Source organism: Dermacentor andersoni, chromosome 3, assembly GCF_023375885.2.
Source record: "Dermacentor andersoni chromosome 3, qqDerAnde1_hic_scaffold, whole genome shotgun sequence".
In the NCBI taxonomy this organism is placed as follows: Eukaryota; Metazoa; Arthropoda; class Arachnida; order Ixodida; family Ixodidae; genus Dermacentor; species Dermacentor andersoni.
Genome location: NC_092816.1, coordinates 22,254,113 through 22,280,067, shown reverse-complemented (window position 1 = coordinate 22,280,067; position 25,955 = coordinate 22,254,113). Strand labels below are relative to the sequence as shown.

At 47.8% G+C, this 25,955-nt stretch overlaps 1 protein-coding gene and 1 non-coding gene across 2 annotated transcripts in view; both read right to left on the bottom strand.

Annotated features, from left to right (window-relative positions):
- Positions 1-25,955, bottom strand: part of LOC126520761 (lachesin-like) — a 140,678-nt gene that overhangs the window by 5,738 nt on the left and 108,985 nt on the right. Inside the window, exons 3-5 of the mRNA XM_055065419.2 lie at positions 21,689-21,896; positions 14,640-14,819; positions 1,566-1,694 (exon numbers count right to left, since the gene is read on the bottom strand). Coding sequence (XP_054921394.2) covers positions 1,566-1,694; positions 14,640-14,819; positions 21,689-21,896 — 517 coding nt within the window. The remainder of the gene's footprint in view (positions 1-1,565; positions 1,695-14,639; positions 14,820-21,688; positions 21,897-25,955) is intronic.
- TRNAS-AGA (transfer RNA serine (anticodon AGA)) lies at positions 283-355 on the bottom strand. Its single transcript has one exon. It is a non-coding gene; the product is annotated as a tRNA-Ser (tRNA).

Below are 25,955 nucleotides of genomic sequence, written 5' to 3'. Positions count from 1 at the left end.
GAGGCACGCAGCTATTAAAGCATCCCCATATTTTCCATACCATAATACCGTGTGATAATTTGGCTTTACGTTGAAATATACCGGTTTGTATACAGGCTGCTATATGACCGCATGGGAATATTGATATGGGGCATCTGGTGTATCGTACGTTTTAAATAATTTTATCATGAGAAGCCAACAAACACTGACACCAAGGACAACATAGGGGAAATTACTTGTGTTTAATAAATGAAATAAGGAAACGATAAATTAATGGAAATTAAAGTGGATGAAAAAACAGCTTGCCGCAGGTGGGAACCGAACCCACAACCTTCGCATTTCTCGTGCGATGCTCTACCAATTGAGCTACCGCGGCGCTGTTTCCCCATCCACTTTCTTGGGTATTTATGTGTCCTAGTAGAACCCTGGGAGTGTTAGCCAGCGCCAACACTCGCATACCTTGGCGGCGGACGTGGAACGTCCTTCTTGCCGCAGGCGTCACGAGAACGTGATCTTTTTGGGTGAAGGCAACTGGTCAATAAACCCACACATGCTACCTGAAGGCATCAATGTTGCCGGATTCGACACCCTCGTTATGTAATAAACGAGAAGAGAGGGGGTTAACCGAGGGTCCCGATTTTTATTAGTCATATCATGAGAAGCCAACAAACACTGACACCAAGGACAACATAGGGGAAATTACTTGTGTTTAATAAATGAAATAAGGAAACGATAAATTAATGGAAATTAAAGTGGATGAAAAAACAGCTTGCCGCAGGTGGGAACCGCGAAATGCGAAGGTTGTGGGTTCGGTTCCCACCTGCGGCAAGCTGTTTTTTCATCCACTTTAATTTCCATTAATTTATCGTTTCCTTATTTCATTTATTAAACACAAGTAATTTGCCCTATGTTGTCCTTGGTGTCAGTGTTTGTTGGCTTCTCATGATATGACTAATAAAAATCGGGACCCTCGGTTAACCCCCTCTCTTCTCGTTTTAAATAATTTGTTACATGAACGTTCGGCAGATGTATGTAGTATTATATAAACAGTTCATTCATTCTTTGAGGGATGAATTGATAGCGTTTAACGTCCCAGAACAACATATGGGCTACAATAGACGCCGTGGTTATGGACTTGAAATGTGGTTTGGCTACCAGAAGTTCTCTAACATGCAGCCAATACTTCGTTCACGAGGCTTGTTTTTATTCTATCCCTAACTAATAGAGACCGAGAATTGAACCTGCAACGTGGTGCTCTGCAGTAGATCGATATAGCATATATGAGCATATATGAGCGAGGGAGAGTGGGGGAGGAGTCATGTGAATACATTGGTGTACCGCAGAGCTTTTGAGCGGGCCTTTGCAACGCGCTATACTTATTTCTGACTTTTTGTGAGTATTTCAGCCACTGCTTGCCCACCATTGTGCTGTTCAGATGGTTCAACTAGCCGGACGCTTACATCTTTCATAGGCATGAAAATGTTAGGCCATATCGGTTCGGAATTTAGCCTGCCTTTAGTGGAAGCTTGCCATTCTGAATGAAAAAAAGGACATTATAGTGGCTCACAACGAGAGCGCAAACTCACAGTGCACGTGCAGCATGATCCTTCGGCTGACGGGTGAGGGCACGTTGTTGTTGGCGATGCACAGGTACGCGCCCATGTGTACCCGGCTCACACGAGTCACAGTCAGGAACTCGCCCTCGTAGGTTTGAACTGCGTGGCAGGAAGATGCACAGCAGTAAACAAGATGACCTTACATCAAGGACCCCTCTCGCAACAGAGAGTTTTCGCTTCCAGGACCCACTGGTAATAGGTAATTTTCGCTTCTGTGATATCTCAGCATGGCGCAGCATAGTGCAACATGTGAACATGTTAGGTAGGGTAAAGTGCAGTGGTCATAGGTTAGTCAGGTCTAGGATTTCCTTTAATATGAAGAGTAAAAAAGTAAAATCAGTCAAGAAGAAATTGACCAACCTAGGCGCAGTAGGGGTAAAAGCAGGCAAATTCAGGCTGGTGCTTGCAAACAAACATGCAGCTGTAGAACAAAGGGATGAAGATTACATAAAGGTAATGAATGAAACTGTGACTACGCTAATCTTAGAATCAGTAATTGAAGTGGGAATTAAGGCACCAAGGTAACCAGTACGTCAGCTCTCCCAAGTAACAAAGAACCTTATAAAGAAACGACAAGCATGAAAGTGTCCAACTCAAAGAGATCAGATAGAATTCGCCGAACTGTCAAAACTGATCAACTAGGAGAATTTAAGGGATATTCGAAATCATACCTTGAGAAAGAGTGAGGAAGCAGTAAAATGTGAACACAGCATGAAACCAGTGAGAATAAAACTTGGTATAGGACAAGCCAAGATGTATGCACTGAAAGATAAGCCGGGTAATATTAGAAATTTCGAAGATATAGTAAAAGCTGCGAAAAAAGTCTATGCTGACCTGTACAGTAGCCAGAGCCGCCATGCTACCTTCATTCGAAATAGTAATGAATAGGATACCGAGGCTTTTTCTATAACTAGCGATGAAGTTATAAGGGCTTTGCAAGACATGACCCGGAGAAAAGCGGCAGGAGAAAATCGAATAACAGTCGATTTTAACAATGATTGAGGAGATACTATGCTTGGAAAGCTTGCGGCCCTTTGTACTCAATGCCTCACGGCTTCAAGTGTACCATAGAACTTGAAGAATGCCAACATTATATTGCTACGGCACAATATGCGCGATCACGAAAGGCCAGCAGTGTGAAGACGACGACGACGATAAGAAGCTAGCGCGGGCTGTTGCCTCTTGGCCAAGCGCAGCGTATTTTCCTTGTAAATATACTTGTACATAGCTTTTCCTCTGCGTCTTCCTACGTAACATATCTGGTGGAGGTGGACGTTCCCTGTACCTCGTCACGGAGCTTCGCAGTGGACGGTACGTTGAGCCTTCCTTCATGGCTCCCGGCGACGACAACCCGACTCCGCCGGCTCCGACACCTGCTGCCACTTCGACGACCTACATCACTCTCCCCGCTCCCCGTGATCCTGGCGTATTCTCGGGCCAAGATGGGGAAGACGTCGATGACTGGATCAGCCTGTATGAACACGTCAGCCGCAATAACCGGTGGGACCCTACTATTATGCTCGCCAACGTAGTCTTTTACCTCGGTGGCACACCTCGAGTTTGGTATCGCACGCACGAAGATGAGCTCACCAGTTGGGATTCACTTAAGACACAGCTTCGAGACTTGTTCGGCAACCCCTACGGTCAACAACTTGCCGCGCAGAAGGCGCTTTCCGGCCGTGTGCAGACGTCAACAGAGCCTTATGTCACGTACATTCAGGACGTCTTGGCTCTGTGCCGCAAAGTTGACACCCACATGACTGAGTCAGACAAGGTTTCCCACATCCTCAAAGGCATTGCCGATGACGCCTTCAACTTGCTCGTTTGCAACAACGTAGCGACGGTGGATGCTGTTATAAGAGAGTGCCGCCGCCTGGAACTCGCCAAAAGCCGACGTATTGACCAGCAGTTTGCCCGTCTGCCCAACACCCCAGCGACATCTTCCTGTGCCGACGCTCCTCGTCCCAACAACACTGCCGATGTTACCAGGATCGTCCGGCGTGAGATCGAGGCCGCCTATCCGGCTGCCTTCGACTCCAGTCCCACCAACACATCTGCAGTCACGGTCTCACTGAACCAGGCAGTTGTCCGCCAGGAGTTTGAAAACATGGGTCTTCACACCCTCTGCTCGGCCCATCGCCCTAATACCCGCCCGGCTTCTTCGATTTCGCCCCGTCCCGCATCTTCTTACCCACCACGTTTCCGCAACCCATCTGAATGGCGCACTGCTGACGACAAGCCTATTTGTTTCCACTGCCATCGAATCGGGCACATTTCTCGGCACTGTCGTAGTCGCTGGAGTTCCCCGAGCCGGTCTACTTATACTGCCTACTCTCGCCCCTCAGGTGGCCCTTCTCGTCCCTATGCCGCACGCTCCGATAATGCCGCCACTGATGCTCCTGCAACGAACCGCCCCTATTCTCGTTCGCCTTCGCCCCAACGACGACAATCTCGCTCTCCCCAGCCCCGTCGCTCCTATTCGCCACCTCCCTTCGGACGCCGCTCCCAGCCGGAAAACTAGACGATGCAGCGCCTCGAGGTGACGCTGCATTGCTCCCTACGCCGCCAAATCCTCTACTGACTTTGCCCACTCATCTGAACCTTCTTGACGTGCAAGTCGACGGTGTTTCTGTGTCTGCTCTCATAGACACTGGGGCGCATTTGTCCGTAATGAGCGCTGACCTTCGTAACCGGCTCAAGAAAATTATCACGCCCGCCACGACGCCTGTTGTCCGTGTCGCCGATGGCGGAACAGCCCCCGTAATTGGTATGTGTACCGCCCGCGTCTCCTTCGCCGATCGCTCAACAATCGTGCTATTCACAGTCATCGCCCACTGTCCCTACGACATCATCCTCGGCTTAGACTTCCTTTCCGCACATTCTGCTCTCATCGATTGTTCCGCCAGTACTCTCCGCCTTGACCTGCCTGTTCTGGATCCTGCTGAACCACACCCCAGTCGCCTCAGTTCCGCCGACTTCGTTCGCTTGCCACCTTCGGCACTGACCTACGTTGACCTAGTGTCATCCCCACCAGTCCCCGACGGTCACTACATCGTGGCTCCTATGCAAGACGTCCTCCTTACACACGGGATCACAGTACCCCATACAGTTTTATCTATTACGGCGAATTGCGTCTGCCTGCCAGTGGTCAACTTTGGCTTGACGACACAAGTGCTGCCACGTGGGATGTCTTTGGCCCAGCTTTGTTCATTCGAGGATCACTCAGTAGCATCCATTGCAGTAGACGACACTTCATCCGATACTCCTCTACCATCGCAGTCGGCAAATTGTACCATCGCTGACTTACGGAAAATGATTGCCCCCGACTTGCCCTCCGAGCACGCTCGTGAACTCTACCGCGTTCTGTTTTCCTACCACGATATTTTTGACTTTAACGATCGTCCTTTAGCCCAAACTACAGCTGTCAAACATCGCATTAATACCGGCGATGCCCCTCCTATTCATCGCCGCCCGTATCGAGTGTCACCAGCTGAGCGTCAAGTTATTCACGCAGAAGTTCGCAAAATGCTTGCCAAGAACATTATTGAACCATCATATAGTCCATGGGCGTCACCTGTAGTACTGGTCAAAAAGAAGGATGGCTCATGGCGCTTTTGCGTGGATTATCGGCACCTTAACAGGGTTACCAAAAAGGACGTGTATCCCCTACCTCGGATTGATGACGCCCTTGACTGCCTCCACGGTGCTCGCTATTTCTCTTCTATTGACCTTCGCTCCGGCTACTGGCAGATTGCCGTGGACGATCTCGACCGCGAGAAGACTGCTTTTGTCACACCCGACGGTCTTTATCAATTCAAAGTGATGCCGTTCGGTCTATGTAACGCCCCTGCCACTTTTGAACGCATGATGGACTCCCTTCTTCACGGTTTCAAATGGTCCACGTGCCTGTGCTACTTGGACGACGTTATCGTATTCTCCCCAACGTTCGCTACGCACCTCGAGCGCCTCTCAGCAGTCCTGGACGTTTTTCGGCGAGCCGGTCTGCAACTCAACGCATCGAAGTGCCAATTTGGCCGTCGCCAGATTACCGTCCTTGGACATCTCGTTGACGCGAACGGAGTGCAACCGGACCCAGGCAAGATCCATGCTGTTACGCACTTCCCTGTTCCGAAGTGTGTCAAGGATGTGCGCAGCTTCATCGGCCTTTGTTCGTACTTCCGCCGTTTCGTGAGAAATTTCGCCGCCATAGCACGACCACTAACCGACCTTTTGAAAAAAGACGCTCCTTTCCAGTGGGGCGATAACGAGGCCTCTGCATTCTCTCATCTAATCGACATTCTCACAACGCCTCCCGTTTTGGCCCATTTCGATCCTTCTGCGCCTACCGAAGTCCGTACTGATGCCAGCGGTCACGGAATTGGAGCAGTACTGGCACAACGCCAGCGTGGCCACGACCGTGTTATCGCTTACGCCAGCAGGCTCCTCTCACCTGCGGAGCGCAACTATTCCATCACTGAGCGTGAGTGTCTGGCCCTAGTTTGGGCGGTTGCGAAATTCCGCCCATACTTATATGGCCGATCCTTTTCCGTTGTCACAGACCATCACGCGCTTTGCTGGTTATGCTCACTGAAAGATCCTACAGGAAGACTTGGTCGCTGGGCCTTACGCCTCCAAGAATATTCGTATACTGTCACCTATAAATCTGGCCGACTACATAAGGACGCTGACTGCCTGTCTCGCTACCCGGTCGACGAGCCTGACGACGCCGACAGTAGTAGCGCCAACGGCATTTTCTCTGTCTCTGCCTTCGGTAACATCGCCGATGAGCAGTACCGAGACCTATCGCTGCGAGCACTTATCGAGCGTCTGCGCTCCACACCTACCGACGCATCCGTTCGCCGATATGTCCTCCAGGGTGGCATTCTGTATCGAAGGAACTTCCTCCCTGACGGCTCTGACCTTCTTCTTGTCGTGCCAAAACAGCTACGACAGACTGTGCTCTTTGAGATGCATGACGCACCCACTTCAGGACATCTTGGGGTAACCCGCACGTACGACCGCGTCCGCCGCCGCTTCTATTGGCCTGGTCTCGCTCGCTCCGTTCGACGCTATGTTGCTGCCTGTGATCCCTGCCAGCGTCGGAAGGCACCTCAGGTGCTACCTGCCGGTCATCTCCAGCCGATCACCGTCCCTGTGGAACCGTTCTTTCGTGTTGGATTAGACCTGCTCGGTCCCTTTCCCACGTCATCTTCTGGGAACAAATGGGTAGCCGTCGCGACTGATTACGCCACCCGATACGCTATCACTCGGGCTCTCCCTACCAGCTGCGCCACTGACGTCGCGGACTTTCTCTTGCGTGACATTATCTTGCTTCATGGCGCCCCGCGACAGCTGCTTACTGACCGTGGTCGAAACTTCCTCTCGAAAGTTATCGCTGACATTGTGCGTTCCTGCTCCATTCAACACAAACTGACTACTTCATACCATCCTCAAACCAATGGCCTGACAGAGCGGTTAAACCGTACTCTTACCGATATGCTGGCCAAGTACGTTTCCAAGGACCACCACGACTGGGACATTGCCCTTCCTTACGTAACATTTGCGTACAATTCTTCCCGGCACGACACCGCCGGATTTTCTCCCTTTTATCTACTGTACGGTCGCGAACCTACCTTGCCCCTAGACACGGCACTTCCTCCTGCTGCGGTCTCAACAAGCGAGTATGCGCGCGACGCCATCGCCCTCGCCGACCATGCACGCCAGCTTGCCCGTGCTCGACTGACGGCCTCACAGACCACTCAGCAGTGTCAGTACAACGCCCGCCATCGTGACGTACAGTTTTCACCAGGTGCGCTCGTGCTCTTGTGGTCGCCCTCTCGTCACGTCGGACTTTCAGAGAAGCTCCTTTCGCGATACACAGGGCCCTACCGCGTGCTGCGCCAGGTGACGCCTGTGACTTACGAAATTGCTCCTGTGGCCTCAACCTCGTCCTCTCCTGTGGCATCTAGTGATGTCGTACACGTCAGTAGGCTCAAGGCCTACTACACTGCTTCCGAGTCCGATCTTTAGTCGCTCCGGGACGGCGCTTTTGCAGCCGGGGGTAGTGCTACGGCACAATATGCGCGATCACGAAAGGCCAGCAGTGTGAAGACGACGACGACGATAAGAAGCTAGCGCGGGCTGTTGCCTCTTGGCCAAGCGCAGCGTATTTTCCTTGTAAATATACTTGTACATAGCTTTTCCTCTGCGTCTTCCTACGTAACAATATTAATACACTTGAAGGAAGACGTTAAAGAGTTGAAAAAGTACAGACCCATTAGCTTGCTTTCGATATTGTATAAAATATTCCTCAAGATAATTTCCAATAAAATAAGGGCGACACTTCAGTCAACTAAGAGAACAGGCTGGCTTCAGCAAGGAATATTCTACAATGAATCACATGCATGTAATCAATCAAGTAATCGAGAAATATGCATAGAACAATCAACCTCTTCTATGTGGCTTTCATAGATTATGAAAAAGGCATTTGATTCAGTAGAGATACCAGCAGTCATAGAGGCATTACGTAATCAAGGAATACAAGAGGCATACGTGAATATCTTTGGAGATATCTACAAATATTTCACAACTGACTTGGATCTCCGCAAGAAAAGTAGGAAGACACCTATAAAAAAAGGAGCCATACAAGGAGACACAATCTCTCCAATGTTATTCACTGTGTGCTTGGAAGAAGTATTCAAGCTATTAAACTGAGTAGGCTTAGGAGTAAGGATCAACGGCGAATATCTCAGCAAACTTCGGTTTGCCGATGACATTGTTCTATTCAGCAACAATGCAGACGAGTTACAACAAATGGTTAAGGACCTTAACAGAGAGAGTGTAAGAATGGGGTTGAAGATTAATATGCAGAAGACAAAGATAATGATGAATAGCCGGGCAAAGAAACAAAAGTTCAAGATCGCCAGTCAGCCTCTAGAGTCAGTGAAGGAGTATGTTTACCTAGGTAAATTAATCACAGGGAACCCTGATCAAGAGAAGGAAATTCATAGAAGAATAAAAATGACTTGGAGCGCATACGGCAGGCATTACCAGATTCTGACTGGGAGCTTACCACTATCATTGAAAATAAAAGTGTACAATCGCTTCATCCTACCGGTGCTAACATATGGGGCAGAAACTAGGAGGTTCACAAGGAAGCTAGACAACAAGTTAAGGAACGCGCAAAGAGAGATAGAACGAAGAATGTTAGGCGTAACGTTAAGAGGAGACAGGAAGAAAGGGGTGTGGATCATGGAGCAAACGGAGATAGTCGATATTCTAATTGACATTAAGAGAAAGAAGAGCTTGGTAGGCCATGTAATGCGTAGGATGGATAAACGGTCGACCATTAGAGTTACAGAATGGGTGCCAAGAGAAGGAAAGCACAGTCGACGACGGCAGAAAACTAGGTGGGCTGATGAAATTAGGAAATCTGCAGGCGCAAGTTGGAACGAATTGGCGCAGGACAGGGGTAATTGGAGAACGCAGGGAAGAGGCCTTCGTCCTGCAGTGGACACAAAAATATAATGACGGTGATGATGACGATGATGATGATGTTTAGAGGTGTCTGTCAGTTTATGTCCTATCAGTGCAGTATTTGCAACACATTCGGATGGCTAGCCAGCACTGAAACACGAATAAAAGACAAGAAAATTAGGGTCATTGAGCAAATTCAACTAAAGAGTAAGCTTAGAGCAAAATTATAAATATGCTTTCGACGCAGGCTCTTAAACTTGTTTGTAGTATACTCCACTTTTTCACTGTGCCTGATAACGATGATGTCGGCAGAAATTTGGCCACAAGGCGTCAACCCCTGGGCAGCTCGCGACGCCGACGCTGCAGCTGCACTGTCTAAGCGGTGCTCCAATATCGCTCGGAGACCCCGCGCCAACGCAACCAATTTTCCTTTCTCCGGCGCTCACTTTTCAACGAGACGATTCCGGGGCTACCTATTACAAAGAAATGTGGCGAAGAAAAAAAGATAGAGAGCGAGAGAGAGAAGCGATCGCAAGGCAGAGCAGATACAGGGACCAAAAGTGACGCCTTCCGCCTGTAGAGGCTCGATCTCGCGTAAGCCTCACGGTGATCCCGAGGTCAAAACACCGTGAAACCTACACCGGGTCTTCTTGCGAACGGGTGAGCAAGCAATCTATTACGGCAGCCCCAAGCTCAGCAGGTTTTGCTTCCCCCACAACGAAGAAACCCCCGTTTCTTTCCTTTTGTTTTATCGTCTCTTAGCTTTGGGGATGGGCCGCTGTTTCGCGGCGCATTCTGGGAGGAAAGCTGCATCTGGAGCGTCGGGGGCCGCCAGTGTAAGCCGGTCGAGCCGCTGTCAAGAAATCGGCTCCCCTCGGCGCTCGTCTCCCGATACCTCAGCCTGTTATTTTTTTATTCGCTCCCTCCGCACCGGTTTCGCACACAATGTGCTTGCGTTCTTTGCTTGTAGCGCTTCCTCGTCTTCGGTCCGCACCGTAAGTGGATCGAAGGATTATGTCCTTTTCACTTTGCACCCAGTTGTACGGCTGCCGCTTATTGACACCCGTTCGTGTCGAAGCCAGCGGCGGCGGCGCCCTCCGCCTACGCACCGGCTGATTCCCCTCCGTCGACGAAGCGCCAGTGGATGCTCGCCTGATAAGGGGCGCGATGACGGAAATAAAGGTGTGTAGGGAAAGGCACGCGCCAGCGCGGAGGTGCCAATTGGTGGAGGTGCCCTTTGTTTGTCATCGAGTCGCGTGGTGCTTATTTTACTTTATGATAGAGTTCCCAACAAAATTTATTAGACGGAGCGTTGCGATCATTCAGCTATCATGGGACTGATGGGTATAACGCGGATTTGACTAACCATCTCGCGTGTTGTGAACTTATGCCTAGCCTTCTTACTGGTGGAGTTATTTATCATGCATTCTCTCTCTAGGTTCCCACGGAGGCATAGTTTTCCAAACACAGTGAGGCAATACGTATCCTTACACGAGGTTGCAAATTGTTGTATTCACAAGGCAGTATATTGTTCAAAATGATCGATTTGTAAAGTGAAAAAAAAAAAGACGTTTGAAGTTAGAAGGACAAAGTGTAGGTAAACTCATGTCCTGCACCGTCATTGCAATGCTGGCTGAACCAGCATACTTGCAACTCCCGTAGTTGCTATAGTGTCACAGTTCCTTTAATAATATTTGGTAGGAAACTGCGTTTACTACGTCCGGCATTTCTTTCCTTTCTTCAGCAACGCGCAATCACGCTATGGGCGAAAATTACACGGCTGATATGTGTATGAGTTCTTTGCAGAAAATTTTGATTAGTCCATAGTGGCGGTGGTGATGGTGGCGGCGGTATGTTGTAGCCGCAGGCGGGTTCAGCCCGACGATCAAGGCCGGCAGTTGTTCCGCCTGAGTGTCTCTTTCACTGTCATTGGGATACTTACAACCTGTTGAAAAAAAAAAAACATGTCTCTTCGATATGTAAAATGTAGTCATGAAGATTCCTTAAAGGCTATCCTTTCGGATCCTTCCGCGACCCAAGGTGTTGCAGACACGCATGTGGGAGGCCTTTCTTTTGTAAGTTCTCAAGGAGGGTGTCGCTTCAGACCGCACGATATGAAGATTATGTCATAGTGCGTTAAAGATAAGTAAAGAAAGCAATCTACAATTATGTTGTGCATGTGTTTCGGCAGGCTTACCTAGATGAGAATGAATCGCTGTATTTTGCGTTGGGGCTGCACCTTACAGAGTGACTACAATACTGGCAAGAGATGCCCACCTGAGGTTCGGGTTCGTTAAGAGCATTCTGTGTGAAAAAACATAGATTTTTATCCCTATATTGTTTCTGTGCCGTCTGACAGAAAAAGAATATAGTCTAATGAGATCGACTGGTCGCCTCCATCTTTCTCTTTGTCCATCTTCCGATTCTGAGTCGGGCGAATCCGGCGTTTTTTGAGCCGACTGGCAGAGGACAAACCCGCAAGCCGCACGTGTCACCTGCTCTCGGAGGAAGAAACGGGAGAGACGAAACCACGTGGCTATACAGCAATCAGTCTTATTTCGCGTCGAAGCCAAGCCAAAGCTTCCGACGCTGCCAGGAAAAACGGCGGACGTGCCGATGGGACGAGCGTTTGTTGGGACGCCAGCGCGCAGTGGCTGGGGTTCCATCTCCAACAGCGGCGACGCCGCGAGTGATCACGAGACAGGAAACGCTCTCAATCTCGACGACTGCTCCGACGACAGGACTCGGAGCGCCTGAGAGCGCTGGACGCTGGAGGAGAGCGATCGAAAAGAACCGGAGGAACGCAAGGTCTGCGCTTTCTTTCGACCATTTGAGGACAATGCTACTTGTGAGAGCGGTCCAGAGCGCTCCGATACAGCCAGTCGGAGATACCATAAGTACGCCGGAGTACCTTGAAAAATTTGCGCGAGAAATTAGTGACGATAATTGACAATGTAAGCGAGCGGCCGAATGCTTCTCTAAGGCTATTTGCTTTATTATAAAGGAATGGTTCGCTTGAAGTCGTACACTTGTTGCAGTGAGGATGTCTAGGCGGCGTTTTTTCTTTCATCGCGTAATTCCGTAGAGAACAGAGTCGTTAACCAGCCAAGCTGTACCGGTAGTATAGATTGCTATGCATATAAACCGATTCGCCATATGTGTGTTGTTTTCAGCGGTTCGTGGAAGGTGACTGCCATCCTCCTCTCCCGCAGCTTCCACATGCGGAGATGGCGGTGGTAGAATAAGAGGGCTGTCCTACCTGAGCGCTTCCATCCCAGCATGTGAACTTTCAGAAGCCCAAACGCTCTCATGCGACAGCACGTACGTGTCAAACAGCTTTAAATAATCAACCACTATGCATGCAATCTTGGAAGACAGTGACAGTTAAGCGACCAGCGACAGGTTTTGACGTCGTGGAGAGTCATCCGTCGCTTGTCGAGTTGCTGGTTTTTGACTAGCCAGGAGATACTGTCTTGTCGCCCTTAGTACGCGAGGTGGCGTCGTCGGTCACCGCGCGGGATATGGCGGGATCGCGCAATAACATGGTAGCAACCAGTCCGTCCACTCCGATCTGAATTCGCTCTTGCTACTTGCTCTCTGGAGCCCCTGTATTGCACCCCGCCGGGACAGCGAGAAATAAATGGTAAAACCAGCCCTCTCTTCGTCTTACCTCACGCTCATCTCAAAGTATTGGCGACGTTTTGTCGTTATTATTTAGATCAGCCGTTTGTTTTGACGACTACTAGGCCTGAGACACCACCGAGAGTCCGGGAAAGTGCTTCAATTTCTACGTACCAGATGGCACCGCAGCACTGCACGCTGTAAAGCCCATCATTGGCATGCTGCCAACATGTAACTCATTTTACTAGCGATGGCAGCATAGTTCTCAAGGACGTTCCCCAGCTCCTCTTTTTTTTTCATGTCTTTGCTTTATTTTTCCGCTATACTTTTCATCTTTAATTCCCGCTTACCCTTCCCTCAGTGCACGGTAGCAAACTAGAATCTCTTCCGGTTAACCTCCTTGTCTTTGTAGAGAGAGAGAGAGAGAGACGGTGTGGACACCGTTTCTCTCTCTGTCTCTAAATCTGGTACACTCTCGTTAATATGTTGGCCTCGCGGTACGTGTGCGAATTTTATTTCGCGGGCGGTCGGTCTAACTTATCTGAACAATGGAGCTTTGTCGCAACTTCTTTCACGACGTCGAGTCGATTTGGTTGCCCCACACCACGACGCGACAGCACAACAAAGCATCCCTGTGGCGTCTCTTGCATATCGCGTGCATGTGGGTGTTATAGCTGGCGTTCGGTGACAAACACATCTCTCAACACGGTTGCGCTTTTACAGACGCCCTTTGTATCGGCGCGTTTGTATCGGAGGTAACAGTCCGACCATTGGGAACCATCGACCAAGAAAACGGGCGAGAGAGCCAAGCAAAGCTATTCGCTTTACAAGCAGTTACAGACCCCCCCCCCCCCTCCACACACACACTCCAAGAAAAATAGAGAAAGCAGAAAGACTTCTATAATGAAAATTTAATCAAATGAACTAGATGATGGAGAAGCATAACTTTTTCAGACGTTGGCATAAAAGGCGGACTCGTGATATCGATATCACCGTAATGACTAAAATAGTCTAACCTAGTTAACCAGCTACGCATGAATGCACACGCGAAGTACACAAACGCACGAACACGCGCACGCACCCAAGCACACACGCACACGCACAAATACAAAGAAACAAACACAGCAAAAGATATCAGTACTAGTTCGAAGGCAACGCTAAGTATTAGCATGGCTAAACAGATGCACAGACCCGACATATTAACAATCGACGAGGCAACGCACAGTATAAAACAGTACATTGTAAGAAACACCTTTGACAAACAGCAGCCCACTGGCATTCTGTATGTCATGTAACAAGTGCCAATAAGGGTGTATTATTAAGTCCCATGTAGGAGCACATCGGCGTAGCCCCAGGCAGAGTCTTAGTGTTCAATAATTTAAAGTTAATTCAATGTTGAAGTTTTATGTTGCTTATTTTAATACACAGTTTATAGTAATACATTTATCAAAATATATTGACCTCCCAGGCCACACACACAAAGAAACTTACGCTTTAATCTGGCAATAAAAATCACACGACGTGTACGCTGACAGTACATAACAACAAATACGATGACGACAACGACAACAACAACAAATTCTTGCTAGTCGCCATTTCATGCAGAACTAACCCATAAATCAGCCGCTGTCATGTTAAAGGTTGCATATTGCGCTATACGCCTGTCGTGCATACTGAGCAGCTTTAGTGCAAAGTGAAAGCCAAAATGTCTCACGCAGTACTCTTCATCATCCTCTCTATCATTGTTATCATTTGGCGCACGTAGAATGTGTTTTACTCTAGTCAGATCCTTAATCACAAGAAGTGACGTGTGCGCAGTCTCAGCCAAGTGGCAGATGTTTCTTCCGGATGAACTGCTTTGTCATGCCGGCCATTCAGTATTTGCGAGACCAGAGCACGATAACGCAGAGCGCAAGCCACGCGGAGCGGATGCGCATGCGCGCTTACCCAGCGTTTGCGTCTTCTTTCCGTTCTTCCACGAGCCGAGCGGGATGGGCTCGTTGTCCTCCCGACGCCAGGTGATGGCAGGCCGCGGGTAACCTCGCGCTTTGCAAGTCAGCGTCACGTTCGAACCCTCGCGCACCACCACGTCCGAGCTGCTTTCTTCGACCACGATGTCTGGCGGCACTGCGGAAAAGCCATTTGCGTCAGTGCGGCAGCTGTCTGACTGTAATAAAATTCATTCATTCATTCATTTATTTATTTATTTATTTATTTATTTATTTATTTATTTATTTATTTATTTATTTATATTCAATAATATTGAAAATTGAGTTTCTCTTTCTTTTATTTTTCAGGACTCAGGTTCAGCTGCAAAGTGTTTCCGTGTGATCAATGATGAGCGGATTACTCGCGCAGTTCGTACAAAGATATTACTTTCTCAGGCGCCTTCGTGAAGGTTTTTTGCTTGAACGTTTGAGCTGGTATACCTGAATAATTGTGACAGGGTAAAGATAACTCGCACTCGTTACCTTTATGGTCCAAATTACGTAAGCGCTGAAAAATGCACCTCTATACTGCTGGTTCTATACTTAAGAAATCTAGTTCACACTATGCAATTGTGATCTCAGCTGTGAATCTGATTATCTGAAACCTCGACTGTCGCTCAGTGTCTGCTATTCACTCTTTCATTCTTGCTTACCACTGTATCTTTCTTATAAGTGACATTAATCGCACCTACATTCACTCCTTCCGTTTAGTTGATGCCTCAGTATCGGCAATTTTAATCTATCTAATCGAAGGTATCTAATCTAAATTCTCTAATCAACGCTCCCCTCTTCAGAGAACACATCATAACATCATGTGCCGCACTCCTTCTGGGTCCTTAATGCTCTTCTCTTCCACCACCTTTGCTTACGAAAATAAATAATTACGAAAAACGAGCCCCATTATACGGCTAACGCTCGTCCGCCCAAGCGCGTGTGGGGTGGTGTAGCCTCTCAAAATGCATCATAACATCACGCCGCGGCCCCCCTCTTGTTCTTGGTTAAGGCAAGCCGCATGCTAGCGCCCGCCATATACAGCGCCTGTTTTCCATCAGCCGAACACGTCTTAATCATGTTAATGGCAGCTGTAGCAAGGCTGCCACGATTCTGCCCTGTTGCTGCTGCTGCTATGTATTTTTGTTTTTCTCCTTCAATGCCGGTGCCGGCAGCACTTTTATTGACTCCAACCCATAATCGGATTGCGAGGCCGAGCGAGCACGCGGTGATCAGAAGCGTCGGAGCTGTAGCGCTTCTGTGATTCGAGACAGTCGACGTCAAGTGCCGACCACTTTTAATGCATCTCTTGATGTAGGCCTACGCCGTGGAGTACATCGCAGTCAGCTTTCTCTGCTTTTTCTTCTTTCTCACGGCGTGTACAAAGGTGGAGGCACTGGCAGGTAGGCCGACCAACCTATGGCTATGCCCCTGAATGTTTTGTAACACGACAAGAACTTTAGCGCGTAACAAAATCAAGAAATTAATCTTCGTAATTTGCTTTGCTTTCACAGCAATTAACGAACCCGCTGAGACACGGAGTCCCCACTCACAACAGCAACACAGCACCTAAACGTCCAGTCGGCAGCAACACTTGCGTCCAGGAAAGCGCGTCAGTCGCCAGGTACCGCCACCTGTTTGAGTCATAAGCCATCATTCCAGGACTATCCTGGGGCTACCAGTTCTAGGAAAAAGTTTGTTTATCCTGGTGCTTGCTTTGTTTTTCATTCGTTACTTTCTTGATCTAATTATTGATTTTTGTACTGTTATTTTTTTCTGCATTTGTATCGATGTATTTAATTACAACGTGCATTCGTCAATAATATTTTACTACTTATCTGAATGGTTTATTTCATTACTCGCTAAACACTCGTTCCTGATTCTGCATTTACGCATTGTGCCGCAGTTTCATTTATTCGTTTACTTTCTGTTAATTGAATCACGCGTTTATTCTGCAATTTACCGATACTTTGCGCACGTACTTGTACTTTGTTGCTTAAGCCTTGATTGCTTACTATTGTATATCTTCCTTATACACTGTTAAAGGAGGTCCTCCGGACAGTCCTGCTATGCGACTTTTGTCCGAACTTACAACATAGGTCCATATATATCACCTATAGTCCAATAGGTTTTAATAAACCAAAAGAAAAGGGAAACGTGGGCAACGTGTTGCTTACGTGACTACGATCAGTAACCCATTCATACCGGTGGTCCCAAATGCCTAACGATAATTAAGCGATCTCACTGTCACCATAGTTTCTGCACGAGCCCTGTGTCGTCTCGACCAGGTTTTCCTCTCATCAGTTTTGTTTCTTCTTCCGCGTCTTTGCATCTAGCTTCCGTTACGGCCATTTCAGTATTAATTTCTTTTCTGAATCATTACTGCTAAAGTTGTGAGCTGTGTTTAGGACTGCACTTCATTTTATCGTCTTTGTGTCTAGCACATGTGATTGTTTCCAATTTTGTTGTCATCTTTCTACCCTGCACCAAAAGCCCAAGAATTGTCTTCAAGGTAAAAGTTGAACCTCAAAATAACGCACACGGATACAATGAAATTTCGCATGTAAGAAAACAATGTAGAACGTTTCTTGCCGATATAGGCATCTTAAGAACGAATGCTTAAAAGAAATATCGGATATAACGAAAGTATTTTGAGTCGAATGTATGTAACATCGCTATAAATAGGTTCGGGTGTATTGACGTTGGCACAAAAATTTTCTGGGGGCCTGTTTCATGTAGTCATTTTTCTTTTAACGGAAGGTTTTTCTTAACAATAAATTTTGCTATCCCCAAAGTAAGGCTTATTCTTTGTTTCTTTTTTTTTCAAGTCAATGTACTACGCGGGAACCGACAGTAAATTCTGACTTCTGCGCAGTGCCTCGCGCCAGCGTTCGGACATCTGCTGAAGCTGATTTCAAATACTGAGTTCGCGTCCTTCAACGCATTAAAGCGAAGCGCATGTTGAGTTGCACCGCTTACGAACCAATACAAAGATACGACGAACATGTGAAGTTTATGCGTATAGGCATGGATATTTGAGAACCAATGGCTAACCTAGGCACGCAGCTTTATAGGATTTAGAATATGGCGCTCCGTTTCCAGGTAACCGGTCCGCATTTCAGCGTAATCACAAACAAAACTACTCTTGCAACGAACTACAGGCGTGCGCATGAATATGCATGCGGTCTTATTAGACAGAGGTATTCCATGAAGGCGCAACGAAAAAAGGTGGTTTCGCAATCCAAAATAATCAGTGCTAGAAAAAAAATTAGGGATATAATTGCACTTCCTTATACCTCTTATTAGCATAAGAAGTTTAGCTGGATCGTTTTTGTCTAACTAGACTGTTGACCCGGCTTTGTTCAGCGAACGCTGAAGTAGCATCCGTAACGTCTTCTCTCTTTATAAATACTTTAGTGCAGCTAACAACCCTTAGATATCATTCAAGTTCTGCAGTTTTCCGCCACGTTGCCAAGAAAATTATAACTAAATCAAACGCATGTTTGCGTGACTCAGTATATTCCAGAACACGTTAGCAACAGTGGCAGAGCTTTATAATTTCACAGTGTAATTATAACATGACCGGATAGACCTCCTTTGGTCATGTCACGCTGAAAAACACTAATTCCACACAAGCGATGAACGTATTCAAAAGACCGACATACATTGCTTCAAAAATGTTTGAAGATGGCTGTGATTACAGAAACTCCATAATGTTTTCACTCGAGGTGCTCAAGCTAGCCGCTCGAGTGGTAGAGCTTTTGTTGGCAATTTCAACATTCCTGTTGAATGCATGCTCACTCCTGCTCAATTTAAAGTTTCCTGCAGATTGTAGGCGTTTTGGGTCATCTTGATACGCAACCAAAGCTGGCGCCAACCTCTTTATTATCCTCGTAATCCATTTAGTTGAGTGTTGTGTTATGTAGCTATACATCAGGCAGTGTAGTCTACCAAACATTCGACTTGTGTAAGTGCTTGTGGACTCTCTTGTGCACTTTGCTTGTTTGCGGAACTGTGTGTGTATATCAGGAGCATATATGACACTGTTTCATGCCTGCCTTTACTCATTCATATGCATAGGTTCGCACATGTTAAAGGATATTTGACTGTCTTCTGAGTTTTTCAGTGTTTTCCGTATTTTGTTCGCCTTGAAACAAGAAGTAGCCGGCGTCAACAGGATCCCACTTTTCCTGCAAACTTGCGTAAAAAAAGAACATCTGCGGATGCCACGCGCTGTGGGAATCGGTTTAAGCAAAGCTTTCATTGGTGTTTGTGAAAAACGTTTGTGCTTAATGTGCGGGGACGGTGTTCTAACTATAGGCGCGCCCGATATGTTGGCGCGACAGAACACGCAAGGCGATTGCGCTGCTGAGCAGAAGGAACAGCACCCAGGTAGCTACCAGGCGTCTCACAACGCTCGAGTGATGAGCGCCGCCAGTGACGTCGCAGGCACCGCACCTTGATGGTACACGAAGTGAGACCAACGGAAAATCGTCGGCGTCATTGAGTGCCCAGTGAGATATAATATTTGCTTGGCGTCCATCCCTCAGACATTAAAGGCACAAAGCAGCTCAACAGGAACGCTAGCTCGCGCAGAACGCCCATGACAGCAGCGGAAGCGAGGAAGGAGCCATTGCTCCGCGACCAAAGCGACTGAGCATTCACAGAATTGACGGTGCGTCAAATTCGCTCTTTCACGTTCTATTATAGCAGCCAAACGCACTCCACGTCTGTGGTGACCCACTAACCCATTGCGGGAGTAGTGCGTATGCGCCGTCAGCGGGACAGCATGACGATGACGGCGACGGCGCCGACGGCGCAAACGTTCCTCGAGCATTCGCAGCGGGACTTGTTTTCCGCGTTTTTACGAAGTGCGTCTAGCGTTCGCGGAGCATCTCATGCCAGCAGAGCTATGAGCTCCGAGTACTCCCTTTCTATCTCCCTCATGTTTCCGTGTCTTCTACTTCCTCACATGGTTGATAGATGTTCAGGTATGGTTAAGGCGTGAGCTGCGCGCTAGGCAGCTACTGTGCGGTCAGCCAGGCTTCCCTTTTCTCTGTGAACCAATCCCCCTCTCTCTCTCTCATACTGGATACGTCAATAGTCAGTGAACGTATTTAAAAGAAGGATTGACACTTAATTGCAGCAGTAACCGTTCACGCTGTTTCTTGCGGGCACTTGCTCATACTTCACGTCTCAAACACTGCGTGCCAGTGGCATCTGCTCACAGGTCAAGTACTTTCTTTGCTCTTTTAACTTAAAAGCTACGCTTATTGCAAGCAATCAGAAGATCGTTGTTTATGGCTGCAATATTACTTTGGATGACTGCCCATGTCGTGAGCTCCCATGAAATCTGCCAAGACGTTCGAAATTCCAATTCTCCAAATCCTGACACAGAGATGGACGTCGAGCAGAAAGTCCATGGCAAACGTCAAGATTGTTTCCGCGCGTTCCTTGTCCGCGCAAGCTCTGGCCTGAGTTCTAAACGCACCAAGCATCTCTACGCTCTGGCTTGCCCGCGAGAAGTTTATCAAGGACAGCTCAACGGCGTTCAATAGAACATCGCTTTCACAACTCATCAGAAGTGCTTAGGTATCCTCGGATCTTTAATGAGATTTGCTGCATATAAAAAGAAGAATGTTCAAATCTAGTGACCGTACGAAGCGGATTAATTATTGCAGTCTCATTTTTCTTTCTTTTTGCAGACACTCTTGAAAATTACAAAATTTCACAAAAATCACGTATCAAGTTTACAACTCTAACTCACCAAGAAAAACCGATATTGCAATTCTGTGAACTTTGTCAAATAATACATCAAAACAAGACGAAATTCAAGCATTATACAAAGATATGAAATATACTTCACATGTTTGAGTAGAGCGTTCACAAAACCACCGTAAAGTTGTAGTCATTTTCAGTAAATTGTAAACTCGTATATAAAGTTCGTCCGCAAGAAAAGCCCTAACAGATACACTTTATAGAAATGCGATATCTGTTTTTGGTGCATAGCTACAGATTTCTAAGCTTTGAGGTTCCATTTATTTCAGCTTCCCAATTTTTGCTAACCTTTTCCTTAACATTTCTGTACTTTTTAATTAACTTTCTTTTTCAAGTGCAACAAATTTCATTCAAGTATGTCCAGCGGTTGTTATTTCTGCATTTCACATGTATTTGTACAGGTAAATCAGAGTTCGCTCCGAGCTAAGGCTCTGTTCTAAGTTTTAACACACACACAAACAAACAAGGAACGCTAAAATTTTTCAGAAGCACTAACATACGATACGCATCTGCTGCTTTGCACGACTCGAAAAAGCGCGCAATATGCACGGCTCTTAGCAATGAGTATTATATGCAGCAGACAAGTGGACACAAATACCAGGGCCGGTATAAGGTGCCGATGTCTTCGCCAATATACAAAGATGAGCGGATTACCCTTCGGGCAGCTTTAGGGCACTTACATTACAGGTGTTTCACAGAAGAGATTTTCGGGCCGTACGTTGCCTCGTGCGTCTGCTATGCACAAAGTCACGGAAGCGCTGCAGGGCTTCTTGATGTGCACCCTCCTATATGGCAGCTTGTGATTGACGCAGCGATGAACGCTTTATTGTTTGTGCACCAATGCAAAGTGCGAACTTCTCTCTTCCTTCTCATCTTTCAATCACCTTCTTCCCTTCACCAGTGCAGGGTAGCCTACCGGGCTCAGCCTGTTTAACCTTCCTGCCTTTCCGCTTATGACCTCTCTCCCTCTCTCTACGCTCGATTCTATGCCCCTCTTGTCATCCACCTTCACGATCGGCTGATAACGCGGGCAGAGCGTCACCCTGATCACTGGCGCTGCACGGAAATCGCGAATACCATCGAAAAAGGCGTCGCTGCAGTCACTGCGACCCAGAGCGCTACCGACTGATTTCTCTTCTTAGGCAAGGCGTTCTAGAGACAGCTAAGGCAGGCAGCACGCAAACAAACCGCGACAGGGCTTCAGCGGCGAAAAGGCGCTTGAATGAAGTGGTTCCTCACCCAGCACGTCAAGGTATCCGACCTGGCTCATCATGGGCGATGTGTTGATCTGACACATGTAGCCGCCGCGGTCTGACTCCTGCACGTTCCGGATGTGCAGCACAAAGTGCCGGTTGTCGCTGGTGCTGAGGGAGATGCGGTAGTTGCGGCTGATCACCTGCTGGTGAATGCTCAGGATGCCCTTGTCCTCCACCTTGATCCACGCTGGCTGCAAACGCAGAGTTCGAGAATGTAAAATTTGTGCCACTGCAACGAAACTTCAGGGCGTACGTGCTTTAAGCAAAAAAAAAAAACACGAGAACTACCTTAACAAATGTGCGTTAGATGCAGTCGCTAGAAACAAGGCTAACGTGATCGAGGTAAGAGCTAAAAGGCAGCAACATGAATGCGACAGCAAAGAAGCAGTGATGGCCAATTCGCAATCATTGACTCTTCGACAGGTCGCCGTTGCCTTGCGACAACTAGACTATGGTTATTGCTCCCGAGGCTATTTCACCTCACCAAGGGGCACCAAACGAGTGCCTTCTGAAAATTTATTTGTTTCGAAAGTGAATGTTTCAGTGCCGTTAATGTGAAATGGATTTCAAAGTGCCAACACGCAGTCTGGGGGTTCCTATTAGCAATGCTATTCGGGATCTAATAACAGCACTGGCGCTTAGCAACTGTTACAAGAAAAATGTAAGTTAGCGTAAGACTTCAGAAAAAATGAAGTGTGAAATGTGCAGACAATGGGTAGAATGCGGGGCCCGAAAGAAAAGAAAATTGAAAGGTTAGCCCAGTTTAATTAAATAGGGCGACGAGAGGGTGGGCCAGCAAAAAGCAAAAGAAAATATGAAAAAGTGATGTCAAGAAAAAAGGAAAGGAAAGAAAAGGGTACGAGCATGTAAGAAAACGTGCTTCAAAGGGCAGAAAATTATATTACGAAGTAGCGAGGAAGACCTCTCGGCGTTTTTTTCTTTCCATGAGATCTTTTATTAGCTGTGTCATAGTAAAAATTTATGTTCTTTGGAGCTGATGAGATTCGATACATCAAATGACGCTGAGTTCCAAGTGGTGCTACACGACAAAAATAATAACTGTAGTTTCAATAAAAAATTTATAAGAATTTGTCAAAGAATTTTTCAAAAAATCAACAGGTCATCGGACATGAGGAAATTTTATGTTTCAGACTTCACGCTGGTGAAGCTGTTGTGCCATCAAAAACATCTGTCTAACGTGCTAATCGTGATCGCTCCAAGCAACGATCCAACGCTGTTGAATTTGTATTTGTGACGAAAATCGACAGCTGGAGCAGAAATAGGTGAGACCAGCGGAGCAAGTAGCAGTAAAATTTAGCAGAGACGGCGATTGCAAGAATGGTGTAAGGAAAGTATGGAAACGAAAAACAGTGGAGGTGTACAAAAACAAAGTTCACAATAGGGGTTCAGAAACTTTGGCTATGGGACTTAATCGTGTTCTTTTTTTCTTTTTTTTTCTTTGTTAATATATATAGGACATTAGGCAATAAAACAAGAACTTGGTCGAGCAACCCACCGCCCCGTTCCAAAGGGGACACTCATAACATCCATCCAAGCACCCGTCTGCAAGGAGTACGGCCTGACGCCTCTATAGATGTTTGCCACATCCCATGTTATTGCCGCACCTGGGTATAGCAAGAGAAGTTGCTGCGTCCACTCTTCACTGGTATTTTGTTCAGTAACGAAGTCACGCTGTCTCAGACTGTTTCTCATTAGAAGAAACCAGCTTGCCAACTCGCTCAGCACAACATAATTGCGAGTCCTTCAAACACAGGTGTCATACTGCTGAGATTGCAGCGCTTCAAGCACCGACACTGAAGCAGCGCAACTCAGCAAACCTTGACTCAGCACAGTGGTGTTATAAATCGGCAAAAGATTAGCGCATGAGAGACGGGCACGGCCAGATGTTTGCCAACAAGAATTCTCGCTGCGGTAACACCGCCGGTGTGTTCTATCGTCGTGGCCTAGCTTGCACGTTCGTGCAGCTGGAAACGAGCCTCGCTTGCGTCCCCCGCAGCCCTGTTCAATCGAACTGCGTGCATCTAACGTCATTTCGGGCCCTGCGTGCATCGTTCATCGCTACACTTAGAGCACCGCGAATACTTTTTCATTTGCGGTCGCAATCAGCTTGCCGCAGCTGCCAGTGCATGAACGATCGAGGAGCGATCTGACACGAGATTGATCACCGCAGGACTGCGACAACACGCTGCTTCGGCAACGACACTCATGTTCGCAGTCCACGGTATCCGCTGGCTTTGCTCTCCCTAATCGAGCCCGCCTTGTTGTGGCTATTGTTCCGAATGTCGCTGGCCACTACTTCGGCCACTCGCACACGTAGAGCAGTGATTTGGGCTACAACCCTACTCCCTTTATGATTAACGATAACGGAACCTATTAATAATTTATTAAATGAATGTGGCCATCGATTACATTGGTCGACATGATAGGAGTATTGAATCTGTCAGTATTACGAGTTTTTGAGTGCAGAAGCTGCAACCGACATTCATGCGAAACACACATAAAAAAGAAATGACAAAAGCTATTGTGGGCGTTTCTTACGCTCTTTTTCATCTGTATATGATCATCATCATCCTACATTGATCGATTCTCATCTTCAGTTCCGTGTGATCATCATCATCGGGTGTGTGCATTGCTAGTTCGATGCCGAGTAGTCGGGCCAAATAAACGTCGCTCCAACAGAGATGTCATACGTGGAGGAGGTGACTTTTCTATCCTCAGTCCTCACCAACTCAGTCCACCCCCTGTAGCTTCATTCAGGCCGCCACTTGCACCCACTGTCCGCTAGCATGAATCTGGCCGACCCACCATCCACTTCTACCACTACCGTTCCGACACCGCAAGCCACCCCTTGTATCCTAAGCAGCCAACAGCGTGACCCCCATCTCTTCGCTGGTCTTCGTGGGGAAGTTGTTGAGGACTGGCTGGACGACTACGAGCTAGTAAGTTCCACTAATCGCTGGGACAACCCCCTCAAGCTCCGCCATGTCTGCTTTTACTTGACAGGTGTGGCGAAGACTTGGTTCTTCAACCAGGAGATAGACTTTACTGACTGGGCTGCCTTTAAACGGCAGCTCCACCAACTATTTGGTACCCCGGCGGTTCGTTCTACCATCGCAGAAAAAAACCCTCGATCCTCACTAACAACAGCCAGACCAGTATTACACATCGTATATCAAGGATGTTCTTGCACTCGTCCGCCATGCGAGTTCATCTATGTCAGAGCCAGACAAAGTACGCCACATTATGAAAGGCATTAGAGCAGTCGCTTTCAGTGCCTTTGCCATAAGAACCCCGCTACAATCGCTGACATCGTCACAACGTGTCAGCGCCTGAACGAACATGAGTCTGTTCGCCTTCAGCCGGACGTTGGCGAATATTCTTCCACGGCGGACCCACAACTGCATCTCATGACAGAACAATGATGAACAAATGATTGCGCTTGTCATCGCCGTCGGTGTGCCCCAGTCAGTCTTCTGCCACGGTCTTGCGTGATGTGATCAGGGATAAGCTGGCCTTCTTGACCTACTGCGCGCACGTACAACCCTCCGCCTCTCGTCCGCTACCAACGTACGCGCAAGTTGCTGCCTTGCCTCCAGGCAACGTCAACTCAACGGTGCCGTTAACAACGTACGCGTCCGTTGCTGTAGCGCCTCTACAGAACATCCCGTCCATGCCTCCTGAGCCTTCATCGGCCCATCTAACTGCACTGGCTCCCGGAGCACCTAGCACACTGTACTACCCGCGTTGGCGTCCGTCACGTCCCACGTGCTATTATTGTGGCTATCATGGCCATATTTCACGTTTCTGCAGCAAGCGCCAGCAGGACGAGCGTCGTGGGTACGAAATGTCTGCACGTAACTTTTCCAGTGAAGCCTCTTCCCGAAGCCGCCGTTTCTCTTGACCTCTGCTTCGCTCCTCATCTTACATCTCCACAGCGAATTGTTGCCATTTTGTCCAACAATGTTGACCACGGTGACGTCTTTGTCTTACCCTCTTCCCGTTGCCTTTATAAAGGCCCCGCTTTTGCACTAGGTGTGTGTTCAATTTCATGACGAACGGCTCTGCGCTCGTCACCGTCACGAACGCAACGTCGGAGAAAATTCCCCTTCCGTAACGCACCACAGTGGCTTGCGCGGCCGACCCAGGGCATGCGTGCGTCGTCCCCTCAAACCTATGTCCGGCAAAGACCCTTCTACTTGTGCTACTGATTCTCCCTCCGCCCTTATTGC